The sequence below is a fragment of the Heterocephalus glaber genome, unplaced genomic scaffold (assembly GCF_053883595.1).
Source record: "Heterocephalus glaber isolate CG9 unplaced genomic scaffold, H.glaber_assembly_v1.0 deba00001481, whole genome shotgun sequence".
In the NCBI taxonomy this organism is placed as follows: Eukaryota; Metazoa; Chordata; class Mammalia; order Rodentia; family Bathyergidae; genus Heterocephalus; species Heterocephalus glaber.
In genome coordinates this window covers 15,970,642-15,994,776 of record NW_028258317.1, presented here as the reverse complement: position 1 = coordinate 15,994,776, position 24,135 = coordinate 15,970,642, and the positions used below count along the sequence as shown (strand labels likewise).

Here is a 24,135-nt window from a genome sequence, read left to right as displayed (position 1 = left end):
GTCCCACTGCTCCTGGTCCAGAGGAAGGGGATTCCCGGCCACCATCCCTATCGCTGCTCCCAGCCCCTGTCCCACCTCTCTCAGCTCAGAGGAGGTAATCCGCGCAGGCACCAACAGCACCCCACCCCACCCCACCCCCGGTCAAAATGAGAAAACACGTAAATAAGTCTCAAAACCAGACTTCCAGATCACCTACAGCAACCCCAAAGGGAAATGAGATGCAACACTCTGATACTCAACCACCTGGACCCACTGAACTGGCAACAAAAGGGGATCTGGAAAAAATGAAATCAGAAATAATTTCTCAGATAACAGGAGAAATTGTGCCCCTAGTGCAAGACATCATTAATAAATCTAGAGAGGAGCTCAGGAACATGATGGAATCCCAACATAGGAAATAAATGGAATCCATAAAACAGATGCAAATAGATTTCTAGGACATGAAAAACTCCACTGAAAGTCTACACAGCAGAATGAGCCAATGTGAGGACAGAATTTCAGATATAAAAGATAAGATTGCAATTAGTGACTAGGAAAAGAAAAACTGCTTCAAAATTATAAGGGAACATGAGAAATCAATCCAGCAGCTGCTAGATGATGCAAAGAAGAATAACATAAGACTGATTGGAGTCAATGAAGAAATAGCAGAGAGTGCAGATGACATAAAAAAATCTCTTCACAGAAATAATGGCAGAAAACTTCCCAAGCAGGGGAAAAGAGCTTAACATACAGATAAGTGAGGCATATAGGACTCCAAATAGCCTTGATCAGAAACAAAAGCTGGCCATGGTGGCGCACACCTATGATCCTAGCACTTGGGAGGCCGAGGCAGGAAGAATGCCACCAGTTCGAGGTCAGCCTGGGCTACATGGTAAGTTCAAGGCCAGCCTGATCTACATAGTGCTTTTGTATGCACCCCCCACAGCCCCCCAAAAGGAGGTAGCCCATGACTGCCAGCTACAAGAGGATTAAAAGTTTGAGGCCAGCCCGGCAACTTAGGGAGACCCTGTCTCAAAAAATAAAAACTGGGCACGGTGACACATGCCTGTAATTCCAGAACTTGGGGATGCTGAGGCAGGGGATTACAAATTCAAGCCTAGCCTTGGCAAATGTACTGACCTATTGAGACTCTGTCTCAAAATGGAAAGAGGTGAGGATAAAGCTCAGTGGTAGAGTACTCACCAGTTCAATTCTCAGTACCACAAAATAGAAAACAGCAATGAAAAAGTAAAGTGAGTTCACCATCAGCCTGGAGGTTTTCATGTGGATTTTCATGGCATTATATCTAGCATCTAAGCAAGTCCTTGTGCATGATAATCAGTGAGCAAGGAACATACTGAGTGAGGATCTCTCAGTTCCCAAAGAGTGTTCCAAGTCAACACAGGCCATTGTAGAGGGTCAGAATTCCCAAATGTGAGTCACTGCACTTCAGTGTGCGTAAGAACTGTGCTATTATCTGTTCTATACCATTCAATAGAAAAAAAGGCTTACCATGAAGTCTTTCATCATTATTAGAGAAAAAGAAAAATCTAGTGGTCTCTTTTTCGGGAAATGATGCTTCTCTGCAAAGGGAAGGAGGGAGAAAAAGACAGATATTGGTTAACTTTTAATATTTAAGAAGAAATATTTCCACTGAAAATATAAACTATTCGTGAAAATTAACTGTTTTGTGCTTTCAACATTCTTCTATCAATCTGATAATTTGTTTAGGTACAAAGTCTCTCTTCCCAACTATGGATAGTAATATTCTCACTTCTACCATTGCTACCCTGTTTGCTAGTGTTTCACATAGGGAGGCCCCCAGCCAACTGCAACATCCTGTTCTAGGCTCATTCCCTAAGCTCATCTTATCCCCCATGCAGTGTTATCCAAATCTCAAGGAAATGATAACACCTTCTCCATTATAAAAAGGCTGAAGAAACCTCTATAGGGGCTGAGAAAATTAGGTTGTCTCATGAATGTTAACCTAAGTAATTTCCAAAATACTTATATTTTAAAAATTATGAAATAAACCCACACATAAACAAATCCCTTACTCAGGGCTGGGCTTTTTGTGATCTTTTTCTTCAGTAACATCTTCCTCTTCTGAAGTGCTGTCTTGAAAATGAGGATCTTCTTGCCAGACCATTTTCCCAGGTTGCACTGTTTCAACTTTATAGGTTTCTATATCATTTTGACAATTAAAAAAATAAAATGGGATGGTAACTGAGCAACCAAGTATTTCTGAACACATTCAACTGATTACTTTCACCATGTACATATATCTGAATTTCCAAGGTAGTGTCTTATTCTTTCTTCCTTTTTCTTCTGCAGGGCTGGAGATCAAACCTAGGACCTTGTGCATCCTAGGCAAGCACTCTACCACTGAGCTATAGCCCCATCTCCTAAAGTAAGTATCACCTTCTTCAATTTTCACATATTGAAACAAGCTACTATCTTAATTTTGGCATTGCTAAAAGTGATCAAATAGAGAATATAATAACATTATAAATAGGCATAAAAACTAAAGGTTTATAAATGAGAAATATAACTTTTAAAAAGAGAACAAAATAACTATGGCATCTGTGAAGTAGAAGCCTAAATAAAATACAACATGATTTAGTAAAACCAGATTTCCATCCCACTTATTTATAAATGACAAAAAAGATATATCTTTACATTTTCAATTCCCAATATCCTCTTTCTAGAACCACTGAAAAAGCTACTGCTATAAGATCTGAAAAGTTAACCTCACAAGTCTTCAAACTTTTTCAGGTATTTAAAAAACCTGGGTTGTGGTGACTAGGAATCATTTTAAGGTCAATTTCTTACACGTGGCTCTCTGTGCCCATCAACTACACTCAATAGTTGTTCTGACTTTGGTGCTCAGATGTACAACATAGGTAAGAACATAAAATAAGCAGAGCATATGTCACATTGTGTCATATTTACAATTTTGAAAAAACTACCACATTGCAGTAGTTTCTTTTGGAATATCACAGAGCAGACATTTGATATGTATCTGCTGTATACATACATAATATTTTAAAGGCTGATCTTTCAATAGAATCACTGTACCTGTGCATGGATTCTGTTGGACAGGTCTACACTGTTTTTTTGTTTCTCTCTTTTGTTTTTGGTGGTAGTGGAGATCAAACCCAAGACCTTTGTTATGTCATTCCCAGCCTTTTTAAAAATTTAGGGACAGAGTCTTACTAAGTTGCACAGGCTGGGCTCAAACTTGGAATCCTCCTGCCTCAGCTTCCCTTACCCTATGATTACAGTTATGTGCCACAATACCAGGTTTATCCTGCTTTTTATAGTGAACTTCCAGGATGCTGCACATGTATCGTGAACACTAGGTACGGAGCAGCCTCCTAAAGAACAGGTATTTTCAGATGTGGCCTAGGTTTGCCTTAAGAGGTAAATCTCTTGAAATAGTATGCAAAATTATCGGTGTTGTTCTATACACTTCTCTAGGTTCTGGCAAATGTCCAGGGATAAAGTTTGAAATAACTGGTATAGTGATGATACAGAATATTTGTATAAAACCAAGGTTATCTACTTCTTCCTTTCTCCTACCATTTACAGCACTAGTTTTGTGTAAGTCATGGCATCTAACTGCATTTAAGACATGGAGCAATTCAAATGATTTATTTTACTTCTTCATGATGGCTAAAGTAAGAAGAGATCCAATGAATTATTCTTTGGCTTCTCTTTATGTGGAGCTAGCCAAAAGTTCACTCCCTAAGAGCAAAACAAGTTTTCACGGCTTTAGGAACATGACATTTACAATCATGCAGCACTGAATCTCATATTGTTCATTTAAGTGACAGAAATAATCCTTTACTCAGACAGTGATAAATCTATCACTTAATGGAGACCATCAATTAAATACAGTCTGCCTGAAATGAAAAAGTGGAGAAAAAAAGGAAAAGTACCTTCTTTTACATTTTTAGAGTCTGAATCAAAAAAAGAGAACATAAACTCGCTGGGTTGCTCAGCCCCACTCATCAGGGCTACGACACTGTGGACTTCTTCATTCTTCTCTCTGCCACATCCCTTGTGTCTAGGTTTGTCTTTTTCTTTCTCAGTGGTATCTTTTGTATCTTGGAATATTTCTTTCAAGTCTGTAGCAATGTTATAATACATATCTTTAGACACTTCAGGTAGCTTCTCAGCTTCCTCCCTTTTCTTCCATTTTGCTTTGCTAGAGTGACATATATATATAGACAGGCACATCAGACAGAAACAAGTTTTGGAAATTCCTAAAATTCAGGAAAGGTAAACTCTTTGGATAACTTAATCCCCCCTCCCCAACACTTGGATAAGTTTAATTCCATCCTTTCAACAACTAAGATCCATACAAAATCCTGACCAATAAGCTTTTTTAAAAAAACATAAAACTATAGATACAAACTCTAAATGTGAATCACATTCTTCTATTGCTTTCTTTTAAACTACATTTCAGAAATTATACTGAGCCAAGCGTGGTGGCACATGCCTGTAATCCCTGCACTTGGGAGGCTGAGGCAGGAGGACTGCTGTAAGTGCAAGGCTAGCCTGGGCTACACATTGAGTTCAAGGCCAGCCTGGACTACACAGTGAGACCCTGTCTCAAAAACAACAAAAAAAGGGGCCAAGGATTTAGCTCAGTAGCGCCATGCCTGCCTCACAAGTGCAAAATCCTGAGTTCAATTCCTGGTTTCGGAAACAAAACCAACAAAAAAAATTACACTGAAACCATTAGCTGTAAAAAAGTCACTTAGCTTTGGGGCACCTGAAATTTCCCCAGCTGCAAAATGAACACAACCTCTAAGATCATTTTAAGTTCTAAAAGTGAATTTTACAGAAGTGATGGAAAATAAATAATTCAGTTTTAGAAATGAATTACAAGTATGCTAAATCTAGTTTCTTTAGGAATGAAATTTTTATGTTATTATAATTCTCTATATTTAGGAATGAATATGCTTTTCTTTTTGAGCTCAGATAAAAAGTTACATGGCCATTTCTAATATTGAGATTTTAACTAATGAAAGATTAAAATCCTTCTCAGCTCTCTGGGACGCTGAGGCAGGAAGACTGCAAGTTTGTAGTCACGCTCGACAATTTAGTGAGACCCTGTCTCAAAACAAAACAAAACAAAAAAGAAAACAGGCTAGGGATATAGCTCAGTGGAACACCATTACTGAGGTTCAATCCTTAATCACACACACACACACACACACACACACACACACACAGATTAAAATCCTTCCTGTTAAGTGTCCCTTCAATATGACAGGCCAGAAGTTCTTAATGAATTACCTACAATGTAAGTAAACAGGATGTCCTACATAACTTAGACACCATGTCAAAGAGAAAACCTGTTCATATTTTATAAAATAAACCAAATTGGCGAGGTTTTAAGACAGACGTGCCTCCAGTGAAACTGAGCTGGACTAAAAAATAGTGTCCATCCAGATAGTTCCAGGTAATTATTATTGGACCACCATATAATAGTTTGAAGGCCGGGGATTTAGCTCAGTGGTTTCGCCACCTGCTGTGCAAGCGCAAGGACCCGAGTTCGATCCCTGGTACCAAAAAAAAAAAGTTTGAAGACTGCTTCAGAAACTCCTTGATAACTTCTTTCAAGAGGTGCAAGTTAACTTCTTCATCTCTTGAGCATGGGGTGGATGTAGTAAACTATTTTAATGAAGAGATTAGGCAGATGTGACAGCATGTGACTCTGAGGGTAAGGTCATAACAAAAACTTAACAGATCTTGAAGAAACTGTTAGTAGAAACTACATGGCCTTTGAGAAGATTCAGATGAGGAGACTGCAGGTAAGGGCTTGCAGGTAAGTATAACTGGAAATTGGAAGAAAGGGGACTCCTGTCATGTGGTGGCAGAAAGATCAAAAAATCTGGTACCTGTATTAATGGACCTAATTATATGGGTTGTCTAGCTAAGAAGATATCTAGGGAAATGTAGAAGGTATTTTGTCTGTCTGCTTCTTGCTGCTTATAGTAAAATGAGAAGAGTATAACTGGAGAGAGAATTTTTTTAGAGCAGCCAGAACCTCATGGTTTTGAAGATTCCTAATACCCAGAAGGCAAATGATAGGAAATTTAAGAAATGACTTTTAAGCAAAGATTGACTCTATGATACTCTCAGGAAAACATAACCTAAACCAAGAGCTAGCAAATTATGGCCCATGAGTCAAGTCCATGATGCTGCCTGTATCTCTTAAATGCACATCAAGTATTTTTTTTATAGTTTGAAATGACTGGGGAAAAATAAAGATGATTTCATATAAAAGGCAAATTCCAGCATCCATTAGTACTTCTATTAGAACACATTTTCCTCATATCCTGTTTTTCTACTACAAAGGTACAGGGGAGTCATCATAAAACAGGTTGTCAGGTATGCAAAGCCTACAATATTTCCTATCTGGCCCATTACAGAAAAATGTATAGGGCTGGGGATTTAGCTCAGTGGTGCCACTGCCTGCCTCACAAGTGCAAGGTCTTGAGTTCAATCCCTGGTACCAATAAATAAATAAATAAAATAAGAATAAAACAAAATCCTTTGTTAAGATTGTAAACAGAGCTAATAAACTTCAATTGTTCAAACAAAATTTCTTCTATGGGATTTCAAGTCATTATATCTCAGCAGCTTAGCAGAACTGTAAGGTAAAAGATAGCTTGATTTACCTTTCTTTTGGTTTATCATCTTTTGTTCTTTCATAAGTGATGTGGTCATGACTCGTTGGATAATGTATGATATCCCTATGTAAAAAAGAAAAAAATAAAGGCTGGAAGAGATAAATCAAAACTACAGTGTAAAACCTAATGGCAAATTCTGGGTGGAAAATGAAGCTAAATGATATCAAAGAAGAGTATTATGATCTTACTAGAAATAATATATATATGTATGTATGTATTTCTTTTTTTGGTACCAGGGATCAAACTCGGCTCCTTGTGCTTGTGCAGCAGGTGGTGAAACCACTGAGCTAAATCTCTGGCCCTAGAAATAATATTTTAAGTATCAGCTTTTGAGTTTCTCTGAATCTTTTGTTAACCTCAAAAATTATTCTAAATATACTAAAAATACATACAGATACAATAACATACTATCTAGAATTTGCATAAAATATTCCATTGGATAAGGCTAGGGTTATAGATATATAATACAGATATAGATCTCTATATAGATATAGAAAAGTGGTCATGTGTTGGTGATCTTAGAAGCTTGATACTGAGGTTTTATTACACTAGTCTCTCTAAATTATATGTTTGAAATTTTCCAGCTTAAAAATTTTTAGAGTTAATATATAAAATGGTTTTCAGTTGTTTCACTAATAGAATATTAAGACATCTATGCATGTAAATAAAGGAATAACATCTGTGTATGTAATAATTTAATTAGTTTCTTGAAGTGAATCACTGGGTCAAAGAATATTCTTAAGAACCTGACAGATGTTGCCAAATGCTCTAATAAGTCAAAAATGACCCAGCAAAACTAAGGGTGTACCTCAGTGATGCAGTGCTTGCCTAGCATTCATGCAAAACCCTGGGCTCAATCTCCAGCACTGCAAAAAAGTGGGAATAAAACAAAAAGACCTACTTTTAAACTCACTTAAAGAAGACATTTATGGCAAGGGAAAATATGGTAGAATGGGACAGAATATAAACCATACTTAAATTTCTTAGCAGCTACTGGCCCTTTGCTTGTAGTGTTGTTTAAGTTGATGTTCAAAACACTTTGCACAACATTCAAAGCTTTCTTTTTTTCTGTAGCAAGCTCTTCTTCCTCAGCCGTTTTCTTTTCATTGACCTCTTTCAGGAAATAAGACAATTAGTATCTTCAATTAGTATCTTTTCACAAATATAACTTGAAAAATATCAATCACCCAGTACTTAAAACAAGCACCTAAACATATCCAGAGTATACCAGGAGGTAAAAAACGTTGGATCTCATTTCACTAACTTCCCATGCACAAGACTTCATAGTACAGCAAAGTGAAAAAAGTCACATGAGCAGCAAATAAAATGTCTCACTTTTATTTGTAATTATGAAAGTGAAATTTGGATTTAATAGTTTTTGTGGCAAGTCTAAAATTTTAACAGTAAGACTGAATATAATACAGCAAGATGCTAATTATAAAACTAAAGTGATTATAGACTTTGATATTTTTAACATTCAAAAAATATACTGTAGATTATATGAAGTCTAAAAGTAATAAGGATAGGGAAAGATAAAAAATTTACTGTTAGGCTGGGGATTTAGCTCAGAGGTTCTGCCACCTGTCTCACAAGCAGAAGGACCCGAGTTCGATCCCCAGTACCAAAAAAAAAGAATAAATTTACTGTTAATTTGATATTTGAATAAATAGTTGCTTCAGTCTTTGATTCAGTCCTAAGTATTGCAGGAAAAAAAGCCATGTACCCGTCATTCTGAAGGCATCATAGAACTTCATAAGCTGCTACTCTCAACTACTAAAAATAGACAAATATCAGAGTACCAAGTCAAAGAGATAGTTTGGATCATAGATATTTGAAAGAAACCTAAGCTTTTAAAAGCCTTAACTTACTGCAGAAAATAAACAACAGAAACTAGAATAAAATGCTTACTTAAGTTTTTATGGAGAAGCCCCAATAGTTTCTAGGGGTTCAAAGGAGGTAGAGCTGGGCATGGTGGCACACACCTATAATCCCACCACTCAGGAGGCTGAAGCAGAGGATCACAGTGAGTTTGAGGCAACCTTGGGCTACACAGCAAGACCCTGTCTCAAAAAAAAAAAAAAGGAGGGACTGTATTCAATTGGATGAAGAAATGCTTTATACTCCAGGTGGAGTATGAGGTAAGAAAGACACAGCAGATCCCCAGAAGTGGGAGGAGGCACATAGGAAACAAAGGAAATACATACGCCAAAGGAACAAAGTACCAAAGTTTACATTATACTAGGGTGAAACATGAAAATGCTAATATTCAATAATTTTAGCTTCTAAAAACAGCAACTTCAATTTTAACCTAATAGTAATCATTTGGAAAGCAGAATATAATGGTAAGAACAGCGGAGGTGATGCAGTCTTGCTGTGCTTTTTATTTGTGGAATAAACAAAAATTGTGTCTCAAAAGTTGGGCAGTGAGCTGGGGATTTAGCTCAGTGGCACCACACCTGCCTTGCAAGTGCAAGGTCCTGAGTTCGATCCCCAGTACCGCAAAAAAAATAAACAAGTTGGGCAGGAAAAAATTTAAGAAAAAAAGAGGAAGGAAAAGAAGATAGGAGAGCCATTTGGAAAAATGCCACTGCACATGAGAGGTTGTTTTTGGTACTGAAACAGACAAGAGAGGCAGGAGTTAGCAAAGTAACCACTATCTTTAACTACAATATAGGCTCTTCTCGAGGTTCTGCTCATTCTTTTGCTTTCCATATGGGATTTTGAGTGGAAATCTGATGTAGAGTGTCAGGTTAAATACATAAGGTGGTGAGGACCATGCAAAACTTACTGTAAGCCTCTCTGACCTTGGTTTCCTAAAAGAATCAACAGACTCATCAGAAACTATATGAGAAAGAGGGTGCACAAATGAGGTGAGGATTAAGGTGCAAATTAGATGAACCTAGGAAGGAGAAAATACAAAAGACAAGGATAGAGATTCTGAGATTAGGAGAGGGATTTAGGGAGAGGTTATTCAAAGTGGCCATGTAGGAGGTAAAATCTTTTTTTTCTTTTATTTAGACAAGATCTCTTTATGTAGCCCAGGCTGCCCTTGAACTCATCACAGTCCTCCTCCTCAGCCACCTGAGTACTGGGTTTATAGGCACGCACCACCATACCCACCACCATACCCGGCAGGAGGTAAGATTTTATAGATAATATGGAACCACTGTTATAAAAAATGCCATAGAAAGTAGAATTAGGATACTTCTAATAGGATCATTCCTCTCAGATACATCTAAATAAGGATGAATTCAACAGAATGCCATTCAATGATACATTGCTTTTTGTTTTGTGGTGGTTTTTTTTGGTACTGAGGATCGAACTCAGGACCTTGTGCTTTCGAGGCAGGCATGGCGCCACTGAGCTAAATCTCTGGCCCCTTGGTACACTGCTTTTTAAAACATGCACCCAGCATGCACAGCAGTGGAAGACAAAAGACTCTTCCTATTAGAAAGCCAAGGGTGACTTAACCATCCTCCATAGCCTTCACCAGAACCTGCCACACTACTGAGACTGCCAGGGACTTCGCCTTTCCCTCTGTTAGGAATGAAATGGAAGAAACTGCATGTTTAGTGGATGCTATCTATTCCTGTCCTATTTGGCAGCTTCAAGGAATTAAATTTTACTAAGTAAATTTAAGAAACATTAACCAAAAACATTTGATTACAAACTCTCCAATGTCTCAGGTGTAGAGTTTCTTCTTGTGTTTAATATGAAGGAGATTTCTCACATCTCTAGTTCTCACATCAAGACCTTTTGAACAATGAAGCATTTACCTTCCTGTTCCTCTTCACTGTCACTCTCTAGAAATCTAGAGTCCATTTGGAATCTGTCATCACTGCCAAAGTGCAACTGTAAATCCATGAGCTACACAGACAAAAAGTAAACACAAGTGAGAACCACATTCCCAAGAAATTGCTTCTAAAGAAGACTCTCGAAGTGTCCCTCCCCAGGCCCTGAAATTCACATCAATAACGTTTGCATAACATCACCTGCCCATGAGCCAATCAGAATCTTCCCCATAGGATTCCCTTCCCAAAGAAATAGCCAATCCTATAATGGAGGCCCAGACCTGCCTACATTTACCTAGATTTAAGGAGTATAGAAATGCTATAAGCTTTTCAGTTTTTAGTCTTCACTAACCTTTTGTCCGGCTCTGCCCTCAAACAGGTTTAATTTTGAACCTGTCACTGTCATCCTCAGAATCAGATTCCTTATCTTCACCGTCAAACAGCTTCCCAGATGCTTTACCCTTGGATTCCTATTATATACATGAAAAGAGAAACATTTTTTTAATGGAGGAAATCAGCATTTCTTTCATAATGAAGTCTCACCACATTTAAAAACAACCCAGATAAATATACCAAGAACAAGCAAATGGTGGAGTGGATGGAAACTCTTTTTTAAGACAGGGTCTCCATATGTAGTAGTTCAAGCTTGCCTTGAACTCATCCAGTAGCCCAGGGTGGCCTTGAACTTGAGGTGATCCTACTGTCTCAGCCTCCCACGTACTGGGATTATAGGCATGCACCACACCTGGCTAGATGGGAACTTTTGACCCAGGGCTCACTAACTAGCTCTTATGGAGTCCTCAATGCCAGTTGAATTTCAGGGGCAGTTATTACACTAGTCCCTGCCATCTTTCACTAATATTGATGTGACTTTGATGTAGAAAACATGGGAGTATGTGGGCTAAGATCTCTAGAACCCTGTCATCACAGTGTGGACTGGCTATTTTACAGAGGTCTTAAAATGGAACAATAGATGTGGATCTGCAAAGTAGACAAATGTCCTCAGGGACATCTGGTACATTTTACTTTCACAAGTTCTCCTGGCAGGTTTTGCTTCTGAGTGGATGCCTCCTCCATTTCACTTTCACTGTCAGAACCAAAGATGATGTGTGTCAGCTTGTCCTGTGGAGGTCCATCCTAGGGAAGCCATTAGAAGCACCACTTTAAGATAACTCAACCTCATACTGAAACATGTCCAACCCATCATTTCCTTCCCCCTACTATCGCTCCTTCCCATTCTTATGTTGTGAGTGCCATTATCATCTGCTATTTGTCTAAGACCCAAAACTTAGGACTCTTTTTTTCTCCATATCCAATGATCACCAAGTCCTCTCAATCCAACTTTTTTGCTATCTTTAAATCTCTTCCTACCACTGCTTCCTTGGTTCTGGCCTTCTACCTCCTGAAGTCTCTGTTGGTCTCTAGATTTGACCCATTCAATTCATTTTCATCATGACCTGAAGGATCTTTCCCAAATAGAGGGTGACAAACTTTTTCTTTAAAGGGCCAAACAATAAGTGTTTTAGACTCTACAGGCCACTTATAGTCTCTGTCCTGTATTCAAAAACTATTCTAAGCTTGAAGGCAGTACATAAACAAGGCATGGGCCAGATGGCCTGAGAACTGTAGTTTCCTAACCCCCATTCTGAAATGTACATAGGTAATCTTCAATGCTTAAAATTTTGACTGTTTTTTCATGACCTTAAGAATGAAGTCCAATCTCCACAGGCTCTCCACACCTCAGCCCTATTTATCACTGTAGTCTCATTTCTTGTTAACCCACATTCTACAAATCTCAATCTTACTGACTGAAAATGTTCACTTTTGTACAAACTGCTCCCCTTTCTTGGAACATCTTTCTTAATCCTTCCTGCTCATTTGCCACTAATTCCTACTTATCCTTTCCCATGTCTCAGGCAACCCCGACCAAGCTTAGCGTTCCACTGTACTAAACTATGAATGTCTGCTCACCACACTATGAACCAACACCTGTATGAAAGGCAGGATCATCATCTCTGTCTTGTCAATCTAGCATGTAAAAGTGAACTAGGGCCGGGGATTTAGCTCAGTGGTTCCGGTGGCTGGCTTGCAAGTGCAAGGTCCTGAATTTGATCCCCCATACCAAAACACCCAAAACACGAAAGTGGACTTAACTGTTAGAGCAAAGTACAGGGGCTCATTATAGTAAATATTAGCAAGCTTTGGCAAGATACAAATCACTTTGTAATCATCATATCTGCTAAGAGTTTCTAAATGAAAATAATCATGATACTACTTGCAGGCCAACACAGGAGAACTATAAGCTTGAGGCTAGCCTGAGCAACTTAGTTAGACTACGTCTCAAAATTAAAAAAAAAAAAAAAAAAGGCTAGGGATGTTATGTAAGGCTCTGGGGTTCAATGTCTGGTACTGAAAGGAAAAAAAAGAGATAAAATGTTGAAGAAATTTTGGGGGATATTTTGAGTGTGTGTGTACTGGGCACCAAACCCACAGCTGAATGCACACTAGACAGATGAGGTACCTGAGCTACATCCCAGATTTTAAATAAAATTTTAGATGAATTTCATATGTTTTCTGTAAATATTAGAGTTTAATCTCACTTCCTTTGGGATGCATTAAATATTTAGGGTGAAAGCAGCTTCTAATTCAAGGACACATAACCTGCAAAGTGGCAAATTCTAAGAAGACAATGAGTTCTAAGGAGGCACACCTTCATGGGAAGAGTTTTTATAAAACCCATGCATTGAAAATATACTTAACTAAATTTGCCAGTGCGTTATGCACCAGCTTCTTCTGTGCCTCTTTTGCTTTCTGCCTTGCCTCCAAGGCTGCCAAACGCTTCTGATTATCTTCAACGGGCTTAGCCTTAGCATCCATACTTAATGAATTACTAAGAGAAAGTAAGAAATCAGCCATGCCCTCCTGAGTGTCTTCCCCAGGACAGTACTTTGGTGGTTTCACATTAGATGTGTTGCTGCTGGAATCAGACTCCTCTTCCTCTGAAGCCTCTTCTCTCTGTTGGGTACCATGGCAATTATCTTTATCAAACCCTATCTTGTGAATCTTTGCACTAAGACTTAAGGATTTCTTACCTTTTAATGGCAACAGACTAGAAATAAGATTTCTACTTTCCTTTTCTGAACTTCTTGGGGAGACGACCTTGTGATCCTGGGTCTCATAAGTTAACTGTCTTTGAGGCTGAATGTTATTTAGGTCATTTTTCTTCTTTGTATGTTGGCATGAAGTTAATTTGCTTGGCTAGCCATTAGCATGTGGCAGCCTATTTTCTATGGAAATGCTATTGGAATCCCCATGTTTCAAGGAACTTTGTTCTTCATTAATATTATTTGAGGCAATATTCAAGGTCTTTTTCATCGATTCCTTTCCATAGAGACACCCTATTCCCTTGAATGCCTGAAATTTTGGCTTTTTCTTACCTTCCTGTGGTTTGTTTACCGTGCATGTTTTCTTCCCTTAAAAGGGAAGCCAGAATCTCCTCAGGACAAATGCACTGTTTGCCTGTGTAGATGCTACGGGGAGCCTTGGGGCTCTTGGAAGCTCTATCAAACTTGCAGCTTGTGGTACTCTGTGGGCCACTGCTCTCAGTATTTTCTGGAACCCCCATATTACTGCCAGCCAGCTGTTCCAGATCAGCCAGAGTGAGATTAATTCGGGGGCAGTTTTTCATCATGGCTTTATATTCTTCATCTCTTTCAGACTCCTCATTGTCACTGCTGCTAGAATCAGACAAAGGCTTCACTCCATGATTAACGGCTGATTCTTTGTTTTTTCTTTTTTGTATTTATTACAGTGACCGGAAAGCTCTTTCTTTTTGAAAGATTTCTTGCTTATAGGTTTTTCTGTTTGAGAAAATTCTGCACTGTTTTTTACCTTACTGATGTTTTTTTTCATTGCAATGAGTTCATCTGTATCACCTGAATCATACAGTCATTTCCCATATTGTCACTAACATGGCAAGAGACATTATTCATACATACACGTGATAAAGAATGAAGTTTATGAACATCCAATTTGAAATCATCCCTTACAACTTCAAAGGGATCATTTTCAGTAACTGATGGAGGACCATGAGGTTCTCTGTAAATTTTCCTCTTTTGCAAGTATCATTCTTAATTCATCTTCAGAATCAATATCATCATCATCCATGCTATTTCTCTTCCTGACAGCTTCCAAGTTAGAAGTCTGACAAAGTATATTTTTAAGTTTTTGAGCATCAGAATCAAGTACAAGGTGTGATTTAGAAAGAGTAATGGAATCAGGAGGTGCTTTTTGTTCAGCTTGTTGCTGTGGTAATATGTTATTCTCCATTACCCAACTGGTCCTTGGACTCACAGTGGAACCCTGGCTCTTTTGTACTTTCATGATCTTCTTGAGAGGATCATGACAGTCAGAGAACTCTCTTTGCCGTTTCTTACTCATAGGCTCATTGCCTCCTTCCAATTCCCAAGTGAGGCTAGTTATAGGAATACTATTTGTGAAATCCTCCCCTATCTTCTTTAAGTTGTGGCAGTATTTTGATGGATCATATTTCATGATGTTACCCACAGTCAAGGAACAAAGCAAAGGCACTTAAGTGTTAGGGGAAACATATCAATCTGGTGAAACAAAAAAGAATAGTGTTTAATCTCAAGCAAGCTATTTACTTCATCTTACTCTCAATTTTCTACCAAGATTAACCCATTAGGGTTGTTGAAATTGAGCTATGACTTTTCCAGAATTAAAACCAAGTACTACCACCATCATTTGGAAGAACTTAAGACTGTATTATAGCCAACCCTCTGATAATGTATACATACCCTCTACACAGAAGGCCATGACATCACCTCTTCAAGGTCTCAGACAAACTGTTCTCATTGAACAGGGATCAGAATTTGCTTGGTCTCAACATTCTCTCAACATTATTTCTCTGTCCACCATTCTTCTGCTGGCTTACATATTTTTATGTAATATTTTCCATTTTCCTCTTTCTTTCTACCACTTTTTTGAGGGGAGGGGGTGGTACTGGGGATTGAACCCAGAACCTGCATACTGGGCTACAACCCAGGCCCTTTTTAATTTTTTGCTTTGAGAGAAGGTCTTGCTAAGTCGCTAAGCTGCCCAGTCTAGGCTCAAATTTGAGATCCTCTTGTCTTGGCCTCCCACGGTGTGCTGAGATTACAAGTCTGTGTCACTACACTTAACTACTTCCTACTACTTTTCTAGTAATTTGAAAACCATTTCAGTTCTTCTAAAGCCTTCTTTAACAATGGGCCCTTGTTCTTTCAACCCTTTATAGCTCCATTACCAATTGTTGTGAATTCACATGCAACAAGATGTATAATGAAGCCATAAATAAAACTGCTTTGTTGGCATTCATCATTTGTATTTCTTACTTCATATTTCTTTTTTTTTTGGTACGGGGGACTGAACTCAGTACCTTGCACTTGGGAGGCAGGCGCGGCGCCACTGAGCTAAAGCCCCAGCTCCATTACTTCATTTCTTAATTATGTAAAACCTCATGACATTCTCTCACAATTCTTTGTTTTATATATGTAGGTAATAAGATCTTACCTTGCCTACAAAGTGGGAAAATACAAATTTTTAAATCAATATCCAACAATTTATTGATCAAGGCAGTGCAATTATAAATGTATTTTGCAAGTGTTTATCAGACTGGTAAAAAGTACTGAGAGGCTAATCACAAAGGATATTTTATGTTTATGTTGATTCTTAAGGTGAAGAACAGGTAAGACTCTTCCAAATTTACTGACAACCCAATTCTAGAGAGAAAGAGAGAAAAGAATGTATTTATAATATACAGTATATTTATTAAATATAAACAAATTAATAACACACAAATATAATTTTTAAAAAGTTGAACTCATAGTGGGCTGTTATTACTGTTGGGCTTAGCTTTGTGACAATGAAAATAGTTATCAATGAGAAAAAGTGTGAGGAAAAAAAAGAGAAGGAAATTTAGAGCAACTATGAATTCCAAAAATAGCATGGAGGATATTACATAAAAAATACCAAGCATCCAGAAAGAATGGGGTTCTGCTGACACTTTACTTTAGACCAGTGAGATCCATTTCAAACTGCTTACCTCAAGAACATTAAGGTTAAAAACTGATGTTGTTTTAAGCCACCATCTCAACAGTTATTTGTTAAAACAACCAGGAACAGGAAACTCACACAGGAGGCCTCAGTCAATTGCACTGAGTTGTTTTGAAGCTGGAGTGGCCCTTGAGAGTTGTCCCAAACTGGTGAATGGGCTAGGCATTTATATTCCCAAATAGACCATCCATTGGATATAGGTGGGTCCCAAAAAAGTGTGACCTTTAGAAAACAAGCTTTTCTCAGCCAAGGGCAGTTCCCAGAGAGGGCTAGTAGCACTCTCAGAGGCTGAGGTAATCAGTGCTTCAAGGCCTGGAAGGATGGGGAGATGGACCTGAGTAGTATACCAGAGCATCCACTGTACAGTCAGCCATCTATCTATATCCATGAATTCCACATCGATGGATTCAACCAACTGTGGATCAAAAATATATATATATATTTTGGTACCAGGGATCAAACTCAGGACCTTGCACTTGGAGGCAGGAGGCAGCACCACTGAGCTAAATCCCCAGCCGTGACCAAAAATATTTTTAAAAAATTGTGTCTGCGCTAAACAAGTACTAACTTCTTTGTCATTATTCCCCCAAAATATGGTATAATAAATTTTTATATGGCAATTAAAAAAAAAAACAAACACCAGCTATCCACCTATTACAAAGGCAAAGGCAAACGTGGGACCTACCTGTACTTCTTACATCTGTATCTCTTGGTAGACTGCATCTGCCTGGGCTTTGATTTTCTTTCTTTAAAATGGCAAAGAACTATGCTTATCTAAGTTACAAATACACTTTCAGAACCATAAAGCAGTATCTATGTTAACTACTTCAAAGCAAGCAGGGGGAAAAAGCAACTAGCTTTACAGTTGGGGATTTAGCTCAGTGGCACCATGCAAGCGCAAGGTCCTGAGTTTGATCCCCAGTACCAAAAAAAAAAAAAGCAACTAGCTTTAGACAAGACACCCACAATCATGTGGTCTCAGGTGTCAGTTCCTAGGTTGGCTCAGGGTACCAGAGGAGACTCACCTTGTGCCCTGGTACTTCTGTCCCTGGCAACGCTTTCATATGGAAATCCACTCCTCCCATCTTTTCTGACAAGTTGGTCTTGCCTCTTGTTGATTTTTCTTTCTCTGCTTTTGCTTCTTCTCTCTCTTGGGCCAATCTGAATCAAAGGGTAAATATACATAAGGGGGGCCGGGGATTTAGCTCAGTGGTTTCGCCACCTGCTGTGCAAGCATGAGGACCCGAGTTCAATCCCCAGTACCAAAAAAACAAAACAAAACAAAAAATATACATAAGGGTTAAAATGACCAACCATGGAAAATGGTTATTTCCCTTCAGTTGATCCTAAACACTGTAAAAAGCTTTATAGTATTAAAAACTAAAAGAAAAGTAGAATAGTTTTTGAATAGCATAATGGCCTATATTATTTTCTGAGCATACATTTTCATTGTAGAATAAATGGAAAACATGGGAACATGAGAAAACAAAGTATGGTTCCTTATCTCATATCCTATTGTTAAATTTTTGTCTAGTTACCTCAGCTTTGTTCTATCCATAGATATATACATTTAAAAATGTAATCTAGGGCCGAGGATTTAGCTCAGTGGTTCCAGCGCTTGCCTCGCAAGTGCAAGGTCCCAAGCTCGATCCCTGGTACCCCCCCCCAAAAAAAATGTAATCTAGGGGCCAGGGATTTAGCTCAGTGGTGCCACGCCTGCCTTGCAAGTGCAAGGTCCTGAGTTCGATCCTTGGTACCACAAAAAATAAATGAATAAATAAATAAATATAAATGTAATCTAGACAATCCTGTAGGTATAGTTGGGTAATCTTTTTTTTTGTTTTTTGAACCAAGGATCAAACTTGGGACCTTGCACCTGGAAGGCAGGCAGTGGAACCGACCTAAATCCCAGGTCCCTGGGTAACCTTTTTAAAACTAATCATTATACATTCTTTGAAAACATCCCTAACTTTTGACAACGAAAAAATAGTTATCAATGAGAAAAAGTGTGAGAGAAAAGAAACAAGGAAATTTAGAGCAACTATGAATTCCAAAAACAGCATGGAGGATATTACATAAAAAACACCAGCTATTCACTTATTACCAAGGCACACTTGGGACCTACCCGTACTTGCACATCTATACCGCCTGGTAGGGATATAGGGATCCCTGTAAAACATGCACCGTGGAAGTCTAGTTTATGTATCAGCCTCCTGCTGCAGCCGACTGAGCAGTTGAGGGCTGAGCATGCAGGCTTCTCTCCTCCTGACTTGCCCTCTCCAATTGGCTTCCCCGGCCCTGATGTCCACTCTGACATCTTTGCTCTGCTTCAGCAGATGTCTTGGTTCCCTTGATGGCAAACCAAGACCACCAATCACAAACTCCCTCAATTTTCCTTTATCAATTTAAGAACTTGTGGCATTTTATAGATCTTCCCTCCCTTTACTCCTGCCTATGAGGAAGACATGTCTTTATAGAGCCTGAATTGTTTTGATAGTTTCTGCCCTCCTAATGCAGAGAATGCCATTTCAACCTTCCAATTCAAGTTACCCCCAACTCATTCAGGGCTGCACAACTGCTCTGATCAATCCACACTGGTCTCTTTGCCTCTGCTCTGTCTCCAATTTTCCCTTCCTAGCCATGATCCTCCAGCACATTTGCACACATACTCCAAGACAGCAGCACCATGCGCTCTTCCTATTGGGCACAAGGTACCAGGGCCTGCCCATGGTCACATTCAAATGCTGCTGAATGGAAAGTGCATGTTCACAGCCAGAGGCCGCCAGCTGAAAAACAAAATCAAATCCTTACCTTTTCCGTGAGACCAGTCACCTGAATCATGTGCCAGTGAGCTGCTTGCCACTTAGACTGTATCTTTCCTTGGTCTAAAACAATCTTGTCAACTTTTCTGGTTACTCCATTCATATTCTTAAAATGTTTCCTAATTCGAAAGTTCCCAGACTAATCTTTTCTTCTGAAAATTTACCTCCAGGGTTTTTTAAAGTTCTAAAGGTTGTTACACTGTCTTATTCTTAAATTACTTGTATAATTACTTTTATTTCTCTAAGTATCTGTTACTATCTTTATATCTTTGTATGATACAGCATGAATCTAAATCGACATAAGTAATTTAATAGTGTATTAAAATTTTATGTGTACATAACCCTAAGATTCAGCAGCACCACTTTTTGTTTGGGTTTTTTTTGTTGTTGGTGGTACTAAGGATTGAATCTAAGGACTTACACATGCCAGTCAAGCACTCTACCACTGAGCTACATTCCCAGTCCATGTAACTCCACTTTCTGATGTAAATCCCAGAAAAACACTTGAGCGTATATAGGATCATCTACAATCATATAAAGGTGGAAACAGTCTAAATGTCATCAGTGGAAGGGACAAAATACTCTGTGCTACAACTACTCTCTGAAATTGTACTAACAGTCATTACAAAGAAGGGGAAAGGTTACGTATGCCAGAAAAAAACTTGTTTTAATAAAGAAAATATTCTTTTTAAAATAGTTTAATATATACAGAGGTATATGCAATGAATTCTCTTTTGGTGCGGTCTGGGACAAAGAGGATCAGGTTTGAGAGAGACTTCAGTTCTACTTGTATGCATTTGCTAACAGTACTGCATATTACTTGATAATTTCAAAGAAAGTAAGTGAATATATAAAAACTGTTATAAAGAAATGGGGTTTAAATCCATGAGGAGCAATCTTACCTGTGTAAAAAGCTTTCTTTTGCTAGCTGAATTTGTAGGGTACCACCTTTCCATTTTGTTTTGTTTAAAATGGACATACCTAAAAAAGCATATGGAAATACAAAAATATACTTCAGTGCATGCTTTTTATAATTAATATCAAGGAAAGTAGTTTTGTTTATCACAAAGAAAGTAGAAAAAAAATGTAACCTAGAGAGAGATGTAGCTCAGGCTCCCATCTTACCTTGACCATTTACCTGAAGATTTCTTATGTTCCCTATCTCATATCTGCAAAACTTATTTGCAGTTTATTTATTAATTAATCTCAGGAACTTTTGGTGAATAACTGACATTTATTTAGTTTATTTCCTTGTCATTTCCCATACTGTAACTATGAAACACAATGTAATCTTTTCAGGGCAAATCTGAAGAAATTTTGAAATCCTGTAGTACTTTACTTTTATCAACTCATACCAATTACCTCTGTATAACCTGTAAACAAATTAATTGCAAATGATCAAACTATGTTTGAATTATTATGCCCTAGTTGATTTTTCTAAATGTTTTCTATCAATTTCCTTAACAGTAATTAATCACTAACATAATTTTCTATGTGGTAAGTACTATACTGAGTACAATGTATTATTTCACTTAATCATCACAGTAATATTATGAGGCACTATTATTTCATTTACCAGATAAGCAAATCGGGGCTTAGACTGTTAACCTGCGACAGGTAGCAGGTATCACAGCAAAGCTCACATGTTCTTAACCACAATTTCATGTTTCCTCACTGAACAACACAGTAATCTCTGCAAATGAAGTGACTGGAGACTGATGGCCTTCTTCCTCTATCAAAAAGCATGTTCCTTTTAAATTCTTTTGACTTTTTTTTTTTTTTTGTGGTGCTAGGGATTGAACCTGTAGCCTTCTGCATCTAGGCTCTACATGTCTAGCAATCTCTTGACTTTTTTTTTTTTCAGTACTTGTAGATCAAACCAGTGAGCTGTATCCTCAGCTCTTTTCAAAAAATTTTTTCCTTTGAGACAGGGTGTTGCTGAGTTGGCAACTCAGTTTCCGTAAAGTACTAATATCACAGGTATGTGCCACTATGCCCAGCCTTTTCTGACTTTCTGACCTCAAAGTAACTAGAATACATTATTGCATCAGCAGCACTGTGGATTATGTCCCCTTTCTTCTTCACCAAAGGCCACCATTCCCCCTCAGCTTTATTAAGCTTATAATAAGAGATATCACAGTTTCAGAGATGGGCTTATGAGGGAATACTCTACTGCCTCAATAGTATTTATCAACAACAACTAGATGCCCAAGAAATGAACAGACTGAGGAGTGTGGCCAAACATTCAGTAGGATAAGTGTAACAGGGAGTTTCTATGAAACCTTGACCCCTGTCCAAATTATTTGAGAAAACCAGGTTTTAAGTGACCCCATTAGCAATATGGTACATAGTTTGCAGGCACAAATGGAACTGACCTAAACCTGGCAAGATGCAGGATACCACAATTCTCTTACCTGTTCATAACTTAGAAGAGGCTGGTGAGATTTAGATTTAGAACCAAAGTTATCCTAAGTTACACAGTGATGCCAAATGACAAATAGCACAGAAAATATATGATGATCTTACATTTTTTCAGGTCTGCTTCTACTCTGATGTTAACATATGCAAAGACTTTCTGTGCATTTCCTAAAAAAGAAAAAAAAATTTTTAAAGTCTTACTTAGAGAACAATAAAAAATAATTTTATAAATTTAAAAGATGTTCTTAGAAACTTATTCTTTCAAAGAACAATCATTTATTTTTCGTTAGATACAAAGATTGTATTTTTCATTCTCTCTTTTTTGCGGGTACTGGGGCCAGAACCCAAGATGTTCCCACTGAGCTATATCCTCAGTATCCCCTTTGTTTTGAGACAGGGTCTAGCTAAGTTGTTAAGATGTCCGGGCTGGGCTTGAACCTGTGACCCTCCTGCCTCAGCCACCCAGAGTGCTGGCGAATCCACAACAGTCTTAGACCACATGCAGAAAGAACTGTCTGTACTGGATCAACAGTTCTAGAGACCACCTCCCACCACTCATGCCTGACTGTCTATATTGGAATTACAGGTGTACGTTACCACACCCAGCTAAGACTGCATTTTTCTAAGCATGATTATTAAAATTTCCAAAAGAAAATGAGTAAGATGATGTCAAGTAAACATTATGATGTTTCTAAAATAAGATGCTTTAGATATTTTCCTATTTCAGAAATTAATTTTGATCAAATTCCATATCATACATACATAGTGCTTCTAGATATCACATATCACTTTCATTGTTCAGAGTTAACATTCACCTCTGGGGTTGTTTTATTTTGTAATATTTGACCTGAATTATATTTCCATTTAACAACCCAGTGAAAAATTATAAATTTACCTTGGTCATCTTTTCGTGTGATGATCTCCACATCAGAAACTTCTCCAAATCTGCTGAACTGATTTTGTAGGTCTGTCTTAGAAATAGCTTGGCTAAGGCCACCCACAAAAAGGCGCTTTGTTTCTCTGTTGGCTTTCATGAAAACTGGTTATATACTTGGTGTAGTCTAGTGAGAAGATAATTTTTTGTATATGAAACAGTTCTTTCTCATGGTTCTTCTCAAATGTGAACACCCTGAGCCCTCTATGCTAAATTGGTCTCCTGGTGTTATATTTTACTTCCTATTGTATTGGTTCCAATACTATGCCTGTAGACTACTCAAGCCCTATATTCACATTGTTTCTAAATGCACTATGGAACTACACCAGCACATACACATAGATACAGGTACAGACACATGTTTTCTAAGTGAACACAATTATTATACACTACCTGTTTTATTTGGTAGTGACGATTGAACCCAGGGCCTCTTGTGTGCTAACCAAGAAGTCTAGCACTAAGCTACATCACAGCCCTTATTTTGAGCTGGGGTTTGGCTAGTGTCTCAGCCTTCCAACTAGCTGGGATTACAGGCATGTGCTACCAGGCCTGGCTATTTGTTTATTTGCTCACACATTTTTTTTTTTCACTTAATGCTAAAGGAGAAAAACACCTCTCTAGGAACTCCACCATCATATAAGTAGTAAACGCTGCAATTACAATATCATGGGGTAATAAAACTGCAAAGTGCTGTTCAGGCACAAAAAGGGCAACTGATATGATAGATACTATAGATAATCCGGGTCTAATTTCAGATCCTGGAATTGTTAGCAGTATATTAAGGTTGTTGGATTAGAAGGCACTCAGGAAACGTTTTCCAGAGGTACTAAGGTCTGACACCCTTTAGATGTCTCATCTCCTTTAACATCCTGCCGGCCTTCAGCCCGCCCTTCCCCAATAGTTGACCGAGTTTACAAGTGAAATCACAAAACAAGATCAGAAGCCCAATGCACTTCGCGTGGTGTGGATGAGAGCTAAAGTGTACTTTTTCCTGGTAGCTATAGTCTTCAACCTACGCACCCCTATCTTCCCAAAGAAAAGAAGGAGGCCAAGTCGAACAGCCTCATCCCCATGCCCGAAACCAGTGCTCACCACGCCGTCTCCGAGCCTGCGATGCTCAGGCCGATGTCTTCTGGTCACATGTTTCAGCAGGTGCCTTCTCTTTTCCTTCCTACTCCACTTGCAACCCAGCCTCTCAAGGTTCCGTTTCCATACTTAGTACCCAAAAGTTTATTTCGTTTCTCGTAAGTCTGCACCAACTTCCCCTCGACCTGTGCAAAAGAGCCCAAGCCAAATTTCCTAGTTTCTACCGAAGAAACCTGCCGTTACGTGTCCTTGGTCTCCTGCACCGGGTAGGCTGATGTGAGAAA

General features: G+C 38.4%; 1 protein-coding gene and 1 long non-coding RNA gene across 2 annotated transcripts in view; one reads left to right on the top strand and one right to left on the bottom strand.

The window, feature by feature from the left end:
- Positions 1–10,463, top strand: part of LOC147825830 (uncharacterized) — a 17,173-nt gene extending 6,710 nt beyond the window's left edge. The window contains exons 3-4 of the long non-coding RNA XR_015440154.1: positions 2,314–2,389; positions 9,705–10,463. This is a non-coding gene — a long non-coding RNA (uncharacterized LOC147825830). The remainder of the gene's footprint in view (positions 1–2,313; positions 2,390–9,704) is intronic.
- Positions 1–24,126, bottom strand: part of LOC101698739 (nucleolar protein 8) — a 25,353-nt gene extending 1,227 nt beyond the window's left edge. The window contains 20 exon segments of the mRNA XM_013067583.3: positions 1,492–1,562; positions 2,037–2,163; positions 3,921–4,189; positions 6,675–6,749; positions 7,661–7,799; positions 10,463–10,553; positions 10,830–10,854; positions 10,856–10,947; positions 11,504–11,614; positions 13,238–13,928; positions 13,930–14,272; positions 14,275–14,424; positions 14,427–14,551; positions 14,553–15,034; positions 16,189–16,257; positions 17,617–17,752; positions 20,316–20,394; positions 21,940–21,999; positions 22,727–22,892; positions 23,858–24,126. Coding sequence (XP_012923037.3) covers positions 1,492–1,562; positions 2,037–2,163; positions 3,921–4,189; positions 6,675–6,749; positions 7,661–7,799; positions 10,463–10,553; positions 10,830–10,854; positions 10,856–10,947; positions 11,504–11,614; positions 13,238–13,928; positions 13,930–14,272; positions 14,275–14,424; positions 14,427–14,551; positions 14,553–15,034; positions 16,189–16,257; positions 17,617–17,752; positions 20,316–20,394; positions 21,940–21,999; positions 22,727–22,865 — 3,274 coding nt within the window. The 5' untranslated portion in view covers positions 22,866–22,892; positions 23,858–24,126.
- Positions 24,127–24,135: the final 9 nt, after the last annotated feature.